Source organism: Arvicanthis niloticus, chromosome 12, assembly GCF_011762505.2.
Source record: "Arvicanthis niloticus isolate mArvNil1 chromosome 12, mArvNil1.pat.X, whole genome shotgun sequence".
In the NCBI taxonomy this organism is placed as follows: domain Eukaryota; kingdom Metazoa; phylum Chordata; class Mammalia; order Rodentia; family Muridae; genus Arvicanthis; species Arvicanthis niloticus.
Genome location: NC_047669.1, coordinates 21,329,840 through 21,351,188, shown reverse-complemented (window position 1 = coordinate 21,351,188; position 21,349 = coordinate 21,329,840). Strand labels below are relative to the sequence as shown.

The 21,349-nt window shown below is 40.1% G+C and overlaps 1 protein-coding gene across 5 annotated transcripts in view; it reads right to left on the bottom strand.

Annotated features, from left to right (window-relative positions):
* Positions 1-1,152: 1,152 nt before the first annotated feature.
* The window catches only part of Ccdc14 (coiled-coil domain containing 14), a 35,835-nt gene continuing 15,638 nt past the window's right edge, over positions 1,153-21,349 (bottom strand). For all 5 annotated transcript variants that reach the window (XM_034515765.2, XM_076942875.1, XM_076942871.1 and 2 more), the window contains 5 exons: positions 20,020-20,161; positions 11,751-11,821; positions 6,317-6,535; positions 6,099-6,231; positions 1,153-4,932 (listed from right to left, as the gene is read on the bottom strand). In XM_034515765.2, coding sequence (XP_034371656.1) covers positions 4,008-4,932; positions 6,099-6,231; positions 6,317-6,535; positions 11,751-11,821; positions 20,020-20,161 — 1,490 coding nt within the window. In that variant the 3' untranslated portion in view covers positions 1,153-4,007. The remainder of the gene's footprint in view (positions 4,933-6,098; positions 6,232-6,316; positions 6,536-11,750; positions 11,822-20,019; positions 20,162-21,349) is intronic.

Below are 21,349 nucleotides of genomic sequence, written 5' to 3'. Positions count from 1 at the left end.
GTTGAAATTTAAAATGGGGGTAGGGGAGTGTGAGGCTTCATATGTAAATTGAGCTCTAAGAACATTAAGCAAGTTTGAAATAGACATCAGTGGACTTGAATAGCTAAGGGAATATTTGTGCCAATAGAATCCAAATCTACCTGGTTACCTGCTTAGATTTTGAAAGCCTTACATGTGTAAGTTTAGAAATGGGCCTCTGACTTCAGTGAAACCTTATGTTAAGTCCCTTACTGAGCATTCCCTGAAGGTTCACTGCACAGGGAGCACTGATAACATACTTGGTTGTGAGTTGGCTGCATGCTTTTCTACCAAGGAAGCTTTTACAACTCGGCCCTGCTTCCTGGGTGGTTGAAGTGTTTGGTTGCTGTTTTAGCCTTGCTTCTTTTTGCCCCAGACAGGAACTGGAATTTTTTCCCCAAGGCATCACAGAATGAGAAGTCTTCCCTCTATATTTAATTCTCACCTACTTTCTCTGACAGTAGATCATAAGACTCTTTTCAGCCCATCAATCAATCCCAGGAGGAGGAATGCTGTTCAGAAGGCAAGAATGTGACAGGCCTGCTGGGCTTCCCCCACTTGGTTCATCAGCACTGGATCATGGTTTTCGTTCAACCATTTACCTACGTCAGTAGTTCTCAACCTATGGGTTGCAACCCCTTTGGGGGTTGACTGACCCTTTCATAGGACTCCCCAAAGATCACCAGAAAACATGGATACTTAAGATTTTAACAGTAGCAAAATTACATTTATGAAATAGTAACAGAAATAATTTTATGGTTGGGGTCACCACAACATGAGGAACTGTATTAAAGGGCCACAACACCAGGAAGGTTGTCTGTGCTTCAACTGTGATCATGCCAAGAAGTCTCAGTGAATGACAGACAGGGTAGAAAGAATTTTTAGGCAGCTGGATTATGTGACTTGTTGGAAGCTGAACAACAACAGATCCATACACCTAGAGGACAGATTAGCCCAATTCGGTGAGGACAGAGACTGTAGGTAGCATCTTTTCCAGGTATCGTCCTATCCACCTCTTCTGGCTGTTTATATCCTTAAAAACAAAACTGCAAATGTTTTTTTCTTGAGTTCTGTGAACTGCACTAGCAGACTTAGTTACTTTCCTGCTGTGATAAAACACCAAGACCAAAGGCATCTTGGGAGGAAAGGTTTTATTTCATCTTGCAACTCTCAGGTCACAGTCTATCACTGAGGGAAGTCAAGGCAGGAACTCAAGGCAGGACCCTGGAGGCAGAAACCATGGAGTAATAGTACTCGACGGTTTGCTCCCTCCATGGCTTCGTCAACTTGCTTTCTTATAGCATCCAAGACCACCTACCCAGGGATGGCACTGCCCCCAGTGCACGGGGTCCTCCCAATCAGTCACTAACCAACACAACACCCTACAGGCTTGGATACAGGCTCATCTCATGGAGGAATTTTCTCAGTTAAGATTCTTCCTCCTAGCCAGGTGCGGCGGTGCACACCTTTAATTCTAGCATTCAGGAGGCAGAGGCAGGTGGATCTCTGAGCTTGAAGCCAACCTGGTCTACAAAGTGAGTTCCAGGGCTGTCAGGGTTACACAGAGAAATCCTATTAAAAAAAAAAAAAAAACCCAAAAAACAAATTCCCTCTTCCCAGATAGTATTTACGTTAAATTGACAAAACTAACCAGCATACTGATCTAGTCTATTAAGGGGTCATAAGAACCCTGATGCATAGCTGGTCAGTCAGTTGTGGACTTGAGACTAACATCTGAGGCAGGTGTCAGTCTGTTGACAAGGAGACCACAACCTGTTTGACTCTACCTTCAGGGAGAAAGTATCAGAACGGAATTGGATTGGTGTTTCTGAACAACCAGTTGGTTGCTGGTGAGGTGAAACCCCAAATGCATCCTTGTATCACAGAAATGACGTGTTGCCAACATACAGTAAGTGAAACTATTTCTTCCTAGATCTTCAGAATTACTATATTAAAAAAAAATCTTAAGAATTTACTTAAGGTTATTTTTTCATTAGTGTACACATTTAAGTTCTTGGGCATGGATTTACCATGGCACACATATGAAGGTCAGAGGACAACTCTAGGGGTCGGCTCTCTCCTACCCTCACATGGCTCTGGGGATTGAACTTGGATTGTCACACTTATGCAACAAGCACCTTTACCTGCTGAGCCATCTAACTGCCCCAGATTTGCTTGTGGTGAGTGACAGCTGATATGGGAGAGCAGAAAGATGCCCCAGTCTTCTTTATATTAGTTTGTGTTTCTGAACTTCAATGGCGCAGAGCAGTGACCTGATATCTCAAAATAAGTAAACAAATTCATTTATGAATATAGGAAGTAAATATATTTAAAATGTTAATAAGTCTTTAAAATAGTTTACAATTCATTTTAATACATTTAGACCTAAAACAAAACAAAAAAGACCCCTCCCCATAAGGTTTGGATATATTAAGTAGTCCAGAGGTTGTAGAAGCAGGAGAAAATTTGAAATCAGCAGACTACTCGAATGCCAGAGGCTGTCCCAGAACCAAATTCAACTACACCAGGCAGGAAACATGTACCAAGAGTTACTGATAGGGCAGGACTTAGTGTCTAAGAGTTAATCTGTGTTTACACAGAAAGAGGTGACACAGCAGGTGGGTAAGAGCTGCTGGTGCGTGCACTCAGGAGCCTGAGGGAGAAAGATCTTAAATCTTAAGTCATCTTGGGGTATATGGCAATGTTGGGAGCCGACTTTAGTAGAAAGCGGCTAGATCAACTTTGCAGCCATCTGGAACCATATACCCTGATGAAAGACTTGGTTGTCAAAAGCCTATAACAGCTGAAGCACACTCTGATAAATATATTGTTTATCCCACATAGCTTGTTTTGCTGTTTAGTGACCTCAGCTGTATGGTGCACATGGTAAAGTGTTTTCACCTGTGTTCTCCTGCTTGTGTATATAAATACCTCAGAATTCCCTTCAATAGACGAGACTTGGTAGGAGAAGAGAGACTTGATTAAAAAAAAGAGACTTGATCACACCCTGTCTTGTCTCCATTCTTCAAGTCTCCTGCCCCAAGAGCCCCACTCTCTCTCTTGACCAGAGCACTTAGCACCAAAGTGTTGAGGCAGAGAAAAGGTTCGCAACATGGCAAGATAGGACAAAGGGCTGGTATTAGGAAGCAGAAAGGCATAGTTCATAAAGTTCATGTTAATTATAGAACAACATTCTCAGCTAAACGATGGGGGAAAATTGGGTCAGAAAGGCAGAATTACCATCAGTGCTGAGATTTGAAAAACTCCATAATTTCCACAGACATTGAGAAAAACCTAATAATTCTTACTAAAGAACAAAATTACTAAGGTAAAATTTGGTTATTTAGTATTACCTTATAAGTCTGACTTTGTTTTTAAAGGTCTTAAAACATGCATTCAGGACAAATGTAAATAAAATACCCAAGATTTAAGGACCATATATTAACCAATCATCAGTATTTCCCTGGACAAATCAATGCTTTGTATGAGGTGAGCGCACCGGCATCTTTTCTCTCTGAAATGTTAATGCATGTCGTCATCGACAGCACTGGCTTGTACCGCAGAGTGCTCCCATACACAAGCACAGTATCATGAAACAAACAACAAATATTCCAAAGCAGAGAGGGAACTTTCAGCAGAACTGACTCCTTTCCTACGCTCCTTCCAGACAGCCAGAAATCCTCGGTAGCTGCACCACGGACCCAGCAGTTGCACAGTGAAGAATTCTCTGTGAAGCTGGAGCTGTCAGGTAGAGCAACTCAATACTTGCTGATCTACAACTTTCTTCTCTCGGCAACTGTTGGTTTTTAAGAGAATTTTTTTAAGCTTCAAGTGTTAAAATAGTCTAATAGTAAATTTATTCCATTTATTATTTCATACATAATTAAAAATATAAAGTGTTCTCTCTAAGGAAACCCAAAATATACTATGGATGTAGCCAAGTTCTACTCTTTAAAAAAAAAAAGCACTCAATCAGTTTTCTTCCAAATTCATTTGTCCAGAAGGCCAGTCTTCAAGGACTTCTGAAGTCTAGCAATGTTGGCATCCAAAGCTGCCAGACCATTTCTGAAGTCCTGTTCATCATGAGACGTGAATGTTGAAAAGGAGGAGATGCTCCAGTCTGACATCAAGTCAGAATTGAGAAAGCTGCTGTCAGTGACTACGCTGCCCTTCACTGGAATGCCGGGGCCGCGATGAGCAGATGGGCCACGATGTGGGGCCTGTTCCTCTGGGCGCTCAGCAGCAGCAGGGATCTTACCGATTGCTTCTTTGATCTTCCTGAGGAGCTCCACGTCTTCTGTGTCGTATGTTCTGGAAAGGTTTCCAGGTGCATCTTCTGCTTCATTTAGTGAGGAATGCACTGCAGGTGCACACGGTTTGCTTTCTCCTTTAGAGGCATGTGCACTGCCGCTGACGTGCTGTGCTGCGGCCACACTTCTGTGTGGCTGGGGGGATAGTCTCTTACAAAGTGGCGAGTGCTCTGTAGAAGAGCTTCTTGCAAAGGGAATATAAATGGTACTGTCCACGTTACAGTCACCTTCTACTACAGTGATGGCCTCACAGTCCGTATCAGAATCCTCCACTAAAGCAGTAGAGACGCTTCCAGATGCAGAGTCCCCATCCACTGCCCTGGCGTCACTATGCAGGGGCCTTTGTGAGGGCAGCACATTTTCACAGAGTCTGCCTGGCTCTATGGTTTCCTCATTGTTAAGCAGCTCTGAATGCATAAAGCCGTGATTTGTTTCTAATTTATTGAGGTAGCTCATTATAGAAGTGTGAGGAGGGGCTGGGTCCTGTTGAAGCTGTTGATCATAGACATTCAGAAGTGACTTGGTCAGGCTATTCCCCATCCTGCAGCGGGCAGTGTCCACACTGAGATCTGAGAGCAGCTTGACCATGCTGTTCTGTAAAGTTCTGCCAAGAAGAAGTTAGTAATTACTGATTGTTTTACCCAGTCCTTTAGCTCGTTTCTATACGCCTCTGTCCTTTAAAGGAAGGACGGAAGGCGAGTGTCAAAATTAGTGTTGGAAGGCTTTGGCAACAGAAAATAAAATAACAAATGAGAAAAGATCTTGCTTTATATCAAATTTACTATCATACGTAAAAGTAAAGGCTCATAATTTTTTTCTTAAGGTATAGAGATATTTTATTCTCAAGCAATGTTGCAAACTGAGCCTTTGAGTTAAAAAAACCAGTCATACCAGTAGGTGGCATTACTAAAGCAAAGCAGAATTTCTATGTTAACTTATTATTGTCAAGCATATTTATAAAACTAAGCACATTATATATAACGCGCAATTTATATATAATAGACATCTATTTCCCCAAAAGCCTCTAATTAAAAACGGATCTGGAATGATTAGCATCTGGGATCATTAAGTCATAGTCAGATCTACTGTTTTATAAAACATTAAAAACATTAACTTCTCTAAAATGTTTAAAAGTAGACAAAAATCCAATGATTAATAAATGTCTCAAAAGAAAACTGATTTTTTGTAAGGTTTCTATGAAAGTATAAAAAGTAAACGAGGTTTATTTATTTGGGAAGAGACTGAGTGAAGAATGAAGACATTTTGGAGGCTGTGGCCAAATCCCTCGCTTTACTGATGAAATGACGTGATCTACCCAGATCACATGGTCTGAGGTGAGGACTGACCACATCAGTGCACATCAGGAATTAGTCTGTGGTCCCCCTGACAACTCTCTATTCATGTTCCAACTTTACAACTTGAGGTTTATAGGGGTTAAGTAATGTGGACAAAATTACTCAGTTAATCTGCAGCACAGCTGAGAGCCTACTCAAGTCTCTTTGGTATCAGGGCCAGGAAACAACTACTTCATTACACACTATCCAGTTCTTCACTGGAGACATTAGTTACCTGTAATCTACAACCTCATGGCGTAAACAGCCTTTAAACAGGTCTCAGATTTTTAACGTGAAATAGAACAAAAGATTAGAAATTAAAAGAAAAAGAAAAGACAAACAAGAGGAAAAAAGGAGGAAGCAAGAAGGCCTGTGTGGTTGGAAGTTTATGGAGCATCTGTAAAAGGCCGGGCTTACCCAGGGGAAGTAAGGCTACCTGGTTAATTCTCTAAGTCGTGCAACCTCAGCATCACGCTGCCGCAGTGTTATCCCCAGTATCTGATTTTCCTTTTCTGTAGTCTCTAACTTAAACCGAGAGTTCTTCTCACTGGCCAAGGCTTCCTCCAACTCTAAAGCAAACAACAATGAGACCTGCTTAGTTTCCTTACTGTTCAAAACAAAACCAAAGGATTGTAGCTGGAGTCAGATACACACCCATCTTCATCCTTGTCATCTCAATGTCAAACTGCTGTTTATTGTGAAGCAGAGTTTGCTCTTTGTCTTTGAATAAAGTAGTGAACTTTTTGTTTTCCTCTCTCTGGTTTTCTATCACTTTTAAGAGTTCTTCATTTTTACTCTGTAGTAACTCCTGGCTCTTCAGTGACTCTTGCAGCTGATTCTGCAGTGACATATTCAGCGACTGAAGGGAAAACACTGCAAGATAAAACACATCAAATAGTTGTTGCCCAATTTTTAAAAAACATTTAAAAAGCACCTCTTTTAGAAAAAGAAAAGCCCCTGAGTTCATTGATTCCCCTCAGCAGTAACACACACAATGCAATATAAATACTACATATATTTTAAAAAGTAAATGGCAGAAGTAATGTTTTTCTTTTCCAATTGATGTTTTAGTCATAGATTGTTTTTACCTTTTAAAACAAACAAATAATACATATGCAATGTAATTATCTCAAATTCCAAAGATGCTAAAAAAATTCTCAATGATGTGTCTCCCTTTCTCTATGCTACCTCTCCAACCAGAATCAATCACTATCAATGTTGGTTACTTTTCTGGACAATACTTATATAGATGATGATTTACATAACAAATATATTTAAACACAAAGAATCATTCTATCCCATGTTTCATGTAAATGTAAAAACATGCTGGTCCCTTTGCCCAGGGCCACACTCTTGGCTTAGCTCCAGGATCACGCTCAGCATAATACAGGCCATATAAGACAAACCTATAGCCAGCATATCAAATAGGGAAAAGTTCAAAGAATTTCCACTAAAGCAAGGAACAAGAAAAGGGTATCCATTCTCTCCAGTCTGATTTAATACAATACTGGAGGTCTTAGACAAGAGAAGCAAATACAGGGGCTACAAATAGGAAAGACACCAAAGTACCTCTGTTTATATTTCTATTTAAAACAGATATAAACACTCCACCAGAAACTCCGAATTGAAAACACAATCAGGAAGTGGCTGAATACAAGATTAACATACAAAACAACCAGGAGATTTCTTACACCCGATGACAAAGACACTAAAAAAGAAACCAAGGAAATAATCCCATTCACAATAGCCACAAAAAACCAAAAATCCCAAATAAAACAAAAACACAGAGTAACCCTAACTCAGGTTGTGAAAGCTCTTTATAGCTAAACCTTTAAAACATGCAATTAAGAAATTAAGGAAGACACTAGAAAGACCTCCCATGCTTAAGAGATGGTAGGATCAATGTTGTAAAAATGGCCGTCCTACCAAAGGCTATATACAGACGCAGTGTAATCCATATTCACTGTGGGCAGGCCAGATGGCCCCGAAGATACGGGCAATCCTTCCACCAAGCCTGATGACTTGAATTGTGTCCCCAGACCTTACATGGTGAAATAAAGGAAATGACTTTCACAAGTTGTCCTCTGCCTTCCACATGCATGTCAAGTGCATGTCTACATACATACACAAACACAACACACAAAATAACAACTTAAAAGGTATTTTAGGGGCTGGAGAGATGGCTCAGCCTCTAAGAACCAGTATCCAAATGGTAGCCTAAGTGCAAGAGCATTTTCCCATGGTCTCTACTTTAGTGCTGACTCCAATTCCTGGGAATTCAATGCCCAAATACCCTCTTCTGGCCTCTTTGGGTACCAGGCATGTACATGGTGCACACATATACATACATGCAGGTAAACCACACACACACACACACACACACACACACACACACTTATTTTTTTTAAAACTTCCAATGACATTCTTTACACCAATAGTAAAAAATATGTATTTTAAAATTCATATGGAAGTACAAAAGATTCCAGGTAACCAATCCCAAACAAAAAAAGTATTGCTGGAGGTATCACCACACTTAATTTCAAATTAAAAAGCATGGTCCTGGCTCACAAACAGACACAGAGATCAATGGAATAAAAGAGAAGAGCAGATACAAAGCCATTCCACAATAGAGACCTGCCAACATTACACACTGGACAAGATCGCCTCTTCATCAAATGGTGCTGGTAAAACTGCCTAAACGAAGGATAAAACTAGAGCCATATCTCTTACCCTGCAAAACCTCAGTTCCAAATGATTCAAAGAACTCAACATAAAGCCTGAAACACTGAAGCTGCTAGTGGAAAAAGGAAGGTGTATACCCCAGGATGCTGGACTAGGGAAGGGCTTTCTGAGTGGGGCTACAGTCACTCAGGAAAGAAGGCTGGCTAGGTGTTTTGTTTTGTTTTTTTGTTTTAAGCTTGACACAAACCAGAGTCATCTAGGATTAAAAAAACAAAACAAAAAAACCTCAATTGAGAAATTATTTCCATCAGATGGGCCTATGGGCATTTTCTTGACTTACGATTGATGTGGGGAGACCCAGCCCACTTTGGGAGAGGTCATTCCTGGGCAAGATGGTCTTGGGTTACAAAAAAAAACAAAAACAAAAACAAAACAAACAAAAAACAAAGTGAGCAATTCCTGTAAGAGCACTCTTCCACGGCCTCTGTATCAGTTCCTGCCTCTAGGTTCCTGCCTTGAGTTCCTGCCCTGACTCTCCCTCAATGACCAAGTATTGTCATTGTGACATGAAAATATAAGCCAAATCAATCCTTTCCTTCCTCAAGCCAGTTTTTGTCACGGACAGCATCAGAAAGTAAAGTAGGCCAGAAGCCAATGACTGACAAATGGGCACTCATGAAATTATGGAAGAAAATCTTTGTCAGCTATGCCTCTAACAAAGGATTAATATCTAGAATATACAAAGAATTCAAGAAAATAAACACTAAGAAAATAAACAATCTAATAAAAAATAGGCTATGGACTTAAACAGAGTTCTCAAAAGAAGAAATACAAATGACTAAGAAATGGTTTTTAAAGTGCTCAACATCCTTAGGCAGTAAGGAAATGCAAATTAAACTAGTTTGAGATTCTATGCTACTCCAGTCAGAATGATTATCAGCAAGAAAACAATGACAGCAACTGCTAGCCTAGGATTTAGAGAACCAGAAATATTTACTCACTGTTGGAGTATAAATGGATTCCCCCATTATGAAAATCAGCATAGATCTCTCCAAAAGGTAAAAATAGACTCACTGACCTACGTCTGAGGATATACCCAAAAGATCCCGTTACTCGCCCACAGAGACACACGCACTTGTCCGCCAACTGGTGCATGGATAATGAAATTGTGGTACAAATACACAATGGGACATGATTCAGCCACCAAGAAAAATGAAATTTGCAGGGAAATGAGTAGAATTAGAAAATATTGCATCAATAAGGCCATCCAGGCCCCAGGAGGCAAGTGCTACATGCTTCTGTTTCACATGTGGATCCCAGATTCAAGTTTTAGATTTTGTGTTCAACTTGCAGGGTCTGTAGCGCTCAGGAAGCCAGGAAGTGTCCATGAAATGGCGAATGGAATAGAAGCAGAGGGAGGAACAGTAGAAATGTGCGATATAAAAGAAGAGGGAAAGAATACTGGGGATTACGGGTTTAAGCAGGGACAGGGGTGGGGTTACGTGGGAGAGGAAAAACTAAGAGTAAAAGTAAAAACATGGAAACCCAATCCAATGTAAACAAATTTTAAAATATAAATTTTTAAAAAGAGGACTTGACCACAGGTAGCCTGCACAGGTAGACAAAGCTACTCCCAGAAGACATGAGTTATTAAATGAAAATCTCAGTGCAAAGCATGAAATACCTCCCTGTAAGTTACTGGTCAGGGAGGCCCTCAAGACCCCAACAAGAGGCTTCTGCCATTGCTTTTGGTTGTCTACCATAAACGAATGGTAAGAGCCTACTCCTGAAAATACTTTGGTTTCAAAATGTAGAGAACATCAATCTGGAACTGACCAGGAACCTTTCTACTTAGGTTTCATAGTGCAGGAAGGAGCTATGCAGGCTGCACACTGGGTGGGTAGGGGATGAGTCACTTTTGGGAGGATATCACTGGTAGGTTGTTCATGCTCCAGTGGAAGGCCATATACCCATGTACTTGGGAACAACACAACTGAACTCAGTGTGTTTAAAAAAAGAAAGATGGCAGGAAGCTGGGCAGGGGCTGTGCTGGGTGCCTGCTGGGGGAGTCAGAGTGCAGCATGGGAAGAGGATATGATGAAAAGGCACTGTGTGTATGTATGAAATTCTCAAAGATTAAATAAAATGACATAAAGGCACAGGGCACCATTTTGATTGGCTAACGCAGTCATAAGTGACTGCTTACTATGTATGAATCACTATTAGAATCTGGGTATGCAGCAGTGAACAACACAGACCTCAAGGTCCCTCATGGAGCTGTCAGTAAACAAATTATTGTAAACAGTAACAGTCTCCAAGAAAGTACATTAAGGTAAACGATTAAGAGAATACAAAGAATAAGCGTAGAGAGGCAACCTCCGATCTTCCCCTCCTTCATGGCCTCCTCTCTGCCTTCTCACCCACACCTTCTGCTAACAGCAAAGCCAGAATGGACGATCACCAACTACTCTGGTGAAGTTAAGCACTTTGTGAAGGGTTTGCTCTGCTGGTTTCTCAAATTTTTCTTCCCACTTTGTAAGTGGTAGTTATTCATTAAAAGAAATATGCCTTATGTATTACTTTTCCCTGTTTTGTCAATACTGTCTGAATATATTTTATCATTCTGAAATAGAAAAACATTCTAGGGCACCAATATACTTCTTTATAACATCACATTTACATTAGACTCTAGAAAAAAAACCTCTGAGAATATTGAAAGGAGTTCTCATCTGTTTTTAACCTCGTTTTTCTCCATGAAGCTCTGTGCTCTATAAAGCTGATTTGCTATTCACCTATAGCTGCAGCGACTGAGGTGAGTAAGGAGGGAAGATCATTTGAGCTTCCAAGTCCAAGAGTGGCCTGAGCAACACAGTAAGACTTCATTTTTTAAAAAAAAGGGTCATTTGACAATCTCTGCTAAAGTAACTACATATGCACTCTGGCTCAGTACTTCTATTAGAATTCCATCCTGCAAAACCTGGATGCATGTGCACAAGGACACTGGCACAAAGATTTTCATTTCATTGTTGCTCCCATTGTGGGAAAGGCTGAACGTACCCAAATCTTCAGAGGATCTTAAATATAGTAGAGACAACAAGCAGAATACTTACGTGGCTATTTAAGATATCTGCAGATTTATTAACTTGGTTTCTCAAGATAGGGTCTAACTACATACAGTTCTGGCTGGAGTGGTACTGGATATGTTGCCCAGACTGGCCTCAAACTTGTGGCAATCCTCCTACTTCACAAATACTGAGATTACAAACATACCCAACAACTGTTTTAAATTATAACACAGTAACTCCTAATTTTAAAAAGTTGATACAGGGAGGAATTCCACTTAGATAAAGCAAAAGTCTGCACCAACATATCCAGAGAAACAAAGACTTCAAGTTTTTTCACCTACATTCAAGGTTACAAGGTGCCTTTTCAGTTTTCTCTTGTTCTCGGAAGCGCTGATTCAAAATTCTCAGTTGCCTAAAGAAAGTAATAAAGATGGGTAAGGATCCTAAGCCCATTTTATGGTATACATCAAATATTTTGATATATCGTATATTTTTGATACCCTATCAAAAAAAACTACCAAAAAAATAAACTCTATAGTCACCAGTCCATCTCAAACCCCAAACCAAACACAAAATCTAAATAAATGAAACCACAAAACCACACTGCTGTCAGGGCACTTTGAGCTGAGCATCCTTCTACCCATAACAAATGCCTTCTATATCCATAGATACTTTTGTTTGTTTGGAGAAATGGTTTCTCTGTAGATCTGTGGTTGTCCCAGAACTAGCTCTGTAGACTAGGCTGGCCTTGAACTCACAGAGACCCACTTGACCCTACCTCCTGAGTGCTGGGATTAGAGGACTAGCTTTGAATTTGTGATCTTCCTGCCTTGGTGTCTTTTGAGTAGCTGGGATTATAGGTCTGCACTACCAGGCCCAGGACAGATAGGTGCAGAATTATTCGGATACCATGAACTGTGGCCCACTGTTTCCAAGACTGGCCTGGAACTCAGTATGGCAGCTCACAGTGGCTGGAACTTTGGATTCTCCTGCCTTAGCCTCTTAAGTGCTGGGTCAATACTCATGCACCACCATGTACACATTTCCTTTGCTTTCCATTTCTTTATCTTCACATCTCTGCTTTTAAATGTGTGTGTGTGTGTGTATATACTTATACAATAACCTTACTACTGTAGTTTACTCTTTAAAATAACTGCCATTTCTGTCAACTAGAATGCCCGTGGGTGCCAACTACTAGATAGATATGTTTCTATTTCATGTTTGTGACTCATTAACAAAGTTGGGAGACATAAATCTGTGCTTCTAGTAATTTCACTATTAGATGGACTAGTTAATAGCTTCATGGGAATGTTAGTATGAACCCTGTCTTCACAATGTGCACCCACTTCACAAACAAGAATATGTAAATAGGTACTGATTAGGACAAAACAAAACTCCTTGGCATTCAGTATCTTTCCAGAATTGGAAACTTTGTATACTAACATATTTGATTTAGTAATTGAATCTAAAATGATAATATCTTGCCAAACACCATTCACAAGTATTAATTGTGGATAGATTAAAGAGTTAAGAACACAAAATATACCAACAAAACATAAATCCAGCAACACAAGTTTTATGAGGAAATATAATCTTTTAACTATGAAAGGAATCCCTAAGGAGGACTCAAAATCCAACAACCATCAAGTAAAGAATATAAAATTTAAACACATCACAATTTGAACCTTGTTTTAGAATTGAAGGCCTGGAAAAAGATTTAATAAGCAATTCCTCTAAGAAAGCTAAATGATTTATAAGCATTTAAAAAATGCTTAGCTTGAGACTGGGGATGGTTTAGCACAGAAGCAGAGGGCCCGAGTTTGGACTGCTAGTGCTTACATGAGGAGCCGGGTGTGGTGGCATGACACTGACCACTAGCTTCCACATGTGCTCATACATACTTATGTAGAACACACACACACAAATATACAAAAATATAAAATAAAAGTCAACACTCTTCATTAGGGACAGATTCTCAGTCAGTGGGAGTCTGCTGTAACCATGTGGATGACAGCCAAGCTATAAACTATGTATCATCTTTGACAAGATAGTTTTTAAATTTAGTTTCTATTTTATGTGTATGGGTGTTTTGCCTGCATGTCTGTGTACCACATGTGTGCCTAGTGGCAGTGAGGACAAAGGAGGGTGTCAGGCCCCTAGAGCTAGAGTTACCAATGGTTATGCACTGTCATGTTGGGGCTGGGTACCAAACCAGTCTTCTGCAAGGATAGCAAATATTCTTAACTACTGAGCCATCTCTCCATCCATCCCCTGGACAAGCTAGTTTTACCTTAGGCTATTTATTCAGAAATATACATATGCGAAAGTCTATAAAACATTTTATATGTAAGTATGTATGTATGTACACACACACATATAATGTACATTGTAATATTTGACAAGAAACTGGAAATAACTTAGATGCCATACAAGTTATGTGATGAAATGCTAAACATAAACATATTAAGATGAGTAAGATACACACACACATATCTATATATCTATATCTATATATATGGAGAGAGAGAGAGAGGGAGAGGGAGAGGGAGAGGGAGAGGGTGAGAGAGAGAGGGAGGGAGAGAGAGAGAGAGAGAGAGAGAGAGAGAGAGAGAGAGAACGCACAAAAAGGACTTGGGGGACAGCTCAGTGATAGGGCACTCATGTGGCATATGCAAGGCCTTTGGTTCAATATCCACTACTGGAAAAAAAAATCTCTACGACACACATAAAGTGAAAAAGAATGAGCTGAAGTCAGAACTCTGATTTTCTAAAGGGTTTCCCTCAATGACAAAACATGCAGATCTGGAAGAGGCAGCACAGAGTGATGACCCAGATTATAAAACAGAATGCTTCTTCTGGTATCTTCCAGAAAAACAGCAACTATCTTATATGAGAAAATGATTTTTAAGAAATCTTTTAGTGGGCTGGAGAGATGGCTCAGTGGTTAAGAGCACTGACTGCTCTTCTAGAGGTCCTGAGTTCAATTCCCAGCAACCACATGGTGGCTCACAACCATCTGTAATGGGATCCAATGTCCTCTTCTGGTGTGTCAGAAGACAGCAACAGTGTACTCATACATAAAATAAATAAATCTTAAAAAAAAAAGAGAGAGAGAGAGAGAGAGAGAGAGAGAAATCTTTTAGTATGCTGCTGTTCAGATTCATCTCCTTTGAAACATTAGTCAACTTGACCCTTCTATCACTTATTACAAGCCTCCCATCCCCACTCTGTCTTCTAAGTGTGATACTTACACACTCACCCTTAAAAAAAAAAAAAAAACGAGTGGAGGGGCTGGGGAGATGGTTCTGTGGGTGACAGAGCTTGCTGGGTAAGCATGTGGACCTGATTTTGAACCCCACCATACAAAAAAGTTGGGGATGATTATGGATGACCTTAACCCCAACACTTGGAGGTGGAGCCAGGAGGATCCTGGGAGCTCACTAGCCAGCCAGTCTAGCCAAACAGCAATCTTCTGGTTCAGTCTGAGGTCCTGTCTTCAGGGAGTAAGATGAAAAGCCACAGAGGAAGGCATTCAACAGCAACACCTTCGTGTGGCCTCCACATGAATATGCCTGTGCAAGGCATCTCTCTCTCTCTCTCTCTCTCTCTCTCTCTCTCTCTCTCTCTCTCTCTCTCCCTCCCTCCCTCCCTCCCTCCCTCCCTCCCCCTCTCCTTCTCCCTCCCCCCTTAAAATGTGGCATGGAGAGAAACCGTGAGTCTGCCAATTTACTTGAATGTGTCCTTATTAACATGTTCTCCAGGACCCCACTTTTCCCTAAAGGACTCTCAGTTCTGTGCCTGACGCTGACTTCATCTGTTTTGCTGGTTCCTGTGTCTTAGCTGAGGAGCACACTGAAACTCCTCCCACAATTATAACACTTCTTCATAATTGCACCAGTAGATACTCTTTCTTTATTCCCTGCTTTTACATTTTTGCTGTTTTATAATACATACTAAAAATAGCAAAAATAATCTCTCAGAAATGGATATTACCTATACTATTTTAAATGCATTCAGTTTAAATATATTTGATTTTAACAAAAGATAAAAACAGCTGATATTTAGGCAAATATTCTTTAATTAGTTTACTATCATGTAACTGTACGAAGGTAAAGCACATGTACACTAATCTACATATATTTAAAGTGCAAACGTCTGCCCATTTTCTCATGTGGTGTGGTAAGACTCTCACCATAGTAAGAGCCACAGCATCTGAGTTCCCTCAGGCCATTTTTATACTCCTCCTTTCCTGGACAGACAACCACTACAGCTCAGACTGTTTTCATTTTCTAGAATTTTATAGAAATGGAATCCTGAAATATATAGTCTGACATCCTAGCTTCTTCCAGCCAGCACAGTGATTCTGAGGCTCACCCACTCTGTAGCCTGCATCGACAATGCCTTCTTTTCTGTTGCTGACCAGCACTATAAATACCCGGCAACAGACATTTAAGTTGTTTCCTTTGAACTCTGTAAATTTTTATGAGGACATGTGCTTTCATTCTTAGAAAATGCTGAGGAATGAACTAGCTGGATCAAATGACAGACTTATGTGTAATTTCTTAGAAACTAACAAAGGAAGTTTGATTTCCAAAGTGCCCTTACCATTCTACATCCCAACCAGCTAAGATGGCGTTCCTCCAAATGCTTAGGAACACCACTAACACAGGTGGGGTGTTTGATTGCTGCTATTCCAGTGAGTATGCCATGGCATTTATTCCATTGTGCTCTTAATTTGCAGGTTCCTATTGGCTAATGATGACAACTATCTTTCTCTGTTCTTACCTGATGTCCATCAATCAGAACCCTAGGCTTCACATGTGCAAGTTATCTACTACTAGGTCATATCCTCAACCCAGCCTTGTTCTGTTGCCTTGTTTATTGAGACCCTGAATTTAGGATTAGCTTTCCTCCACCTTCCAAGCACAGGTGCATTGCCATGCCTGGCTCTATGTGTTCTATAGTAACGTTTCTCCTCAAATATTTTACCCATTTGTAAAACAACACTTAACGCAGAGTTACAACCTAGAGTTCTGATAGTTCTTTATATCAATAGACGTAAGTTCTTTGTAAAATACATTTTGCACACATTTTTTCTCAGTATCTTCATTGCCTCTTCATTTTGGGTTAATAGTAGTAGCTTTTAAAAACAAAAATGTAAAATTTTTAATCTCAATGTATTTACTTCTTCTAATTTAAATTTTGGAATTATATTTTAAAAAAATCTTGCCCGTGCACTTGGATTCTCCCTATGCTATCTCCACTAGCTTTGGTACACTGAGATGTGCTGTTAACTCTTTTATATGGTATGATGTAATGGCTGAAATTCATTTTTAGTACTGTTTAAAAGACTGTACTTTGTGTGTGTGTGATGTACATGTTCACATGTATGGAGGCTACTGCATATGCACCTGTGAGCCTAGAGTGTGAGTATGTGTGTTAAAGCCAAAGGTTCCCATTGGGTACCACTCCCTATCATTCTCTACTTTATGCCCCAGATTCATCTTAGAGTCCCCCACCACACACACACCAAGGGGCAGGGGGATGACTTTAGGACACAAAATGTAAAGTATTTGGAAAACAAAAATAAGGCCAGAAGATGTTAACAATTAATTCAATAATAACTAAAATGGAAAGAAGAAAACAAAAGCGCCAAACCAATGTAACAACTCACTCTTCACGTGACCCAAGTTCACGTGGCCTGCAGTACTCTTGATTTCACACTTGCCTAATGGGGCTGTCATCGATGTTTCTCTTTCAATCTTCCGAGCCTACCCAGTTCACTTTTCCTCTCCCTGTCCTCTTCCTTGTTCCCTTGCTCCTACTAGAGACGACAGAGCACCGCATTGGAGAGGGTGACTTCCTTCACCCATCTCTGTCCTTGCTACGCATCATCTTTTCTGTCTGTGCCTGCACCTTAGCTCCCCTGCTACCTCCCTTCCTGCTCCTCCTTAGGAGCATGGTTCTCCTCTAGTTCTTCCTTGTACCGGGCTTATGTTCTACACCTCCTTGGTGATTTCATCAGTTATATTCTAACAACAAATTACTTGTATTTAGCTGTCACCTTCTCCAGTGTCTACAAGGACAGATCCATAGTAAAAGCTCTGTAAAAATGTATTCAAAATCCCAAATGTACATTTCTAGCTTGGATCTTGTTCTTGCTTTCTAGACTTCTAGACAACAGAGTAAATCTAAATTTTAACTCACTGGCTCTTCTATCACCTCTCCTAACTACAAAATAAAGTGTGGGAGAGGATAATCAAAAAAAAATCTCTTCTCTAGGAGGTACTACTATTCTATCATCTGTCAAAAAGACAAGACAAACACCTTAATAGAATCCACAACTGTGTGCATTTGCTCACAAACTGTTGTACTGTCTGGACTCTATTAATCTTACATTTGAATCTGAAATTAGGAAATAGTCATAAATTCTAAGCTATCTAATATATATTAAGGCACTCTTGACTGCTGATTCTTACTATGAGGTAATACTCTATTCTGAACCACCACCCAGGATATTTTGGGACATATTAGGGGCTTCTTATAGTTAAATTCAACAAGGCATTACAGATTAAAGATGTCCTGTGGGTTGGGAACAGGCAGACTAATGGAGACACCTGCGCTTCATATAAGTAATGGACATTTCAAAATGCCCAAAGTACATTAGAAGCCATGCACCTAGTACTTTTTCTTTTTGCCACAAGATGGCAATAAACTTCAAGCTGTGTGGGGGTTGGGTGAGGAGGGAAAGGATCAGTTTCTAGTTAAAAACATGTAGTTTACAAATGTCTACAAAGAACAAAAATGAAAATCACTTCTAAAAAAGCCTACACATTCTAGTTTTTATTTATAGTGAAATTTATGAATGATTCTTTCCAAATAAAGATTTAAAAATAGCACAAAATTCCCACGTTGCTACTGGAAGCCCCATTCTATCCAAAGGAATATATCTAACAAATGCTTCATTTTTCAGCAATTTTTATCCTTTAAAAGGTCAAGTAAATAACAGTGGCAACAGACGTTATACAATCTTTTCTCCCTATGGACAGAGAGCTAAAAAGCTCTACTGTCAATTCCAAAGAAGTGGATCTCTATTAACACCCTTAGAAAAATTAAAAACTAGTGACAAATTAAAGAGCAAGCCTCCTTTCCACAAAAGGCTTATGAAGGAACTCCTACAGCAATTCTAGAACATTCTGAGAAACGGAAACAAGAACCACTGGCATCTCCATGCTGGCCATGTTAAGATAATAGTCTTAGACTAGGTTCTAGTATATGTGAAACAAACCAATTATTTGATTATTATTCCTTTAAAAAACATGCTGCAAACACACCTGAAGAGTGATCATTAAGTCTCTACTTCCTCGTGGAGTTACTGTAGAAGCCCACAGCTAAGATTTGGGGCTCTAAAATCAAATCACCTTGGAATTAAGTCTTGACTCCCTCAATTCCTAAATATACAACTCTGAGCAAATCAGAAAACGTTTTCTGTGCCTTGGTTTCCTCCTCCCCACATGAAGATGGCATAATGCTTGTAGCACTCCTGGGAGGATTTAAGTGATGCACTGCAGACGTGCAGTAACCATGAGGAGCAGCTGCTGCTCACTTCCTGTTACTTACTCTTGACTTTAGTTCTTGGACAATCAATACTGTTATAGGAACCCCTCAAAGTAGAACTGATTATTATTATTATTATTATTATTATTATTATTATTATTCAAACTTAAGCCCACAACTCTCAGACTTTTTACCTGTTTAGCTCTCTTGATCCTAAACACGTAAGTCTCACCAGATGTCATCTCCAGGCTACAGACCCACAAATTTAAACTACTCTCCAACTAGGAATTCTTCTTTACGGTTTTCAAGTTTCTTGAAAAATGTGTGTGTCCCTGTAAGTCCCATCTGTGCTCACGAGAACACTGTCAGGGCACATTACAGTGCAGAGCTGAGAAGCACCTGAAAATGAACTCTGTCCATCAACAGATCCTGGATGATACACTTCAGTGGTCATCACAGAAACACTCAATGTTAAAACAATACTGATAATAGATGGGGGGAGGGATTTCCTTACATCTCAAGATTTATTTCACTGCTTTCAAGCTTTCTTAAACAAGTTAAGAATATAACTCCAGCAAGTTAATATGACTAAAAAGAAATGTAGAAATTTACATAAGAGTTGTCCTACATCTAAGGGCTCCCTCACATCAGGGCCTCCTCCCTGACGCCATGCTCCAGGCGTCTGTATCAGGTGGGAGCATTGACTTGTTTTAGGTTTTAGATCGCAAAATGACTTCTGGTCCAAGACATGTGGGATGATTACTTTCACACTCCCTGCCCCATCGCTCCCTGGGAAACATACTGAAACAGTAACTATCTGAGGCAGGCCCATCTTCTGATGTACATGCTAACAGGTGACAACAGACATAAAGCAGGTGGGAGAACATACATGCTAGTGGGCAGAAGTATGGAAAGTTGAAGAATGTGAAACCTTCAGAAAACGAGAATGGGAAGGCATCAATACTGGGAGACTAAAATGTGTCTCCTTGGCATCTGGGCTGGCTGTGGAGCACTTTTACCTACAGAGGAAAACATCCACAGAGCAAGTCTTACCTCCGCAGCTGTGCGTTCTCACTTCTCAGTGGCTGCAGGGCCATGGCTATTTCAACTTCCACATTTGTGTGGCCACTCAGTGCTGAAAGTCCAGATATGCTCGCCTCTATTTCTGTCACCAATCTTTCAACTTCTGAGTCCTCTATAAAAGGCAACTAAGCAAAATCAGTGTTGTAAATTGACAGGATTACTGGCATGTATTACTTAAGTCTATCTAGATAATGTGTACTCATTATAGATTTCAACTTCATTACTCATGATTATTATACAAATTTCATTTTCCTTTATCTTGCTGTCTGTACTTTCTCAGAACAATTCTACGGAATTGTTAAACTGAGTAGAGAAAGATTAATTTTAGATCACAAAACTATTATATTTAGTTTTTTCTAAGTGACGTGGGAAACAGATGTGCACATATCTCCTAGTTGGTACTGATCAAAGCTCGATGGTGGACTCGACGACTGCTGTGGACGTTTCCTATAAACACCAACAGTACTCTGAGCCTGCATTTAAAAATAAGTTCATCACCACTTGATGGTGGTGCACGCCTTTAATCCCAGCACTCAGCAAGCAGGGGCGTCTCTGAGTTCAAGGCCAGTCTGATCTAAAGTGTGAGTTCCAGGTCAGCCAGGGCTACACAGAAAAACCGTGTCTTGAAAAACAAAACCAAAAAATATAGTTTATTTTAGGTGATTCATTTGGCAAAATACTGAATGTGGATTTTCTAAGATATGACTTCATTATTTAACTTTATAAAGTACAACTAATGTGACCCAGCCGACCTGTATCTTTTGTTCCTAACTGTGGAGAGCAGCTATGACTGGAAGTGGTCAACACGTGTAAGGAGCAAGTATGTGTCCCAGCTTTCGCTGTCCCCTCCATCCCACCAAAGCATAGGAGTGTGATCAAGTATATACAGGCGTATTCGCCTCCACAGGATCTGAACACTGATGAAAAGTGCGTGCACAGAGTGAACAACTCTGTCCAGCGACTGTGGTCCTCTCTAAAGAGCAGTTCTGCTCTTGGTTCTGAAGGTGGAGAGCTGGCTCAACCAGCTTTTAGAGCACTGACCTGAGTCAAACCACATAAAGACTGTATAATTTATTGTGTCTAAAATGTTTCGAATTACATGTGGACAGTACAATAGCGAAAATGAATGAATGGACACACATTGCCTCATATATTCATTTTTTTGTGGTGAGAAGGCCAGAGCTAGCCTCTTAGCAGTAGGAAAGCTGTATTGCTATTTACTATACCCAGTCACTATCCTGCACAGCACATCTTGATTTTAGTCCTTCCTCCTTTCTAATCTAAGAAATTTTTTAGGTTT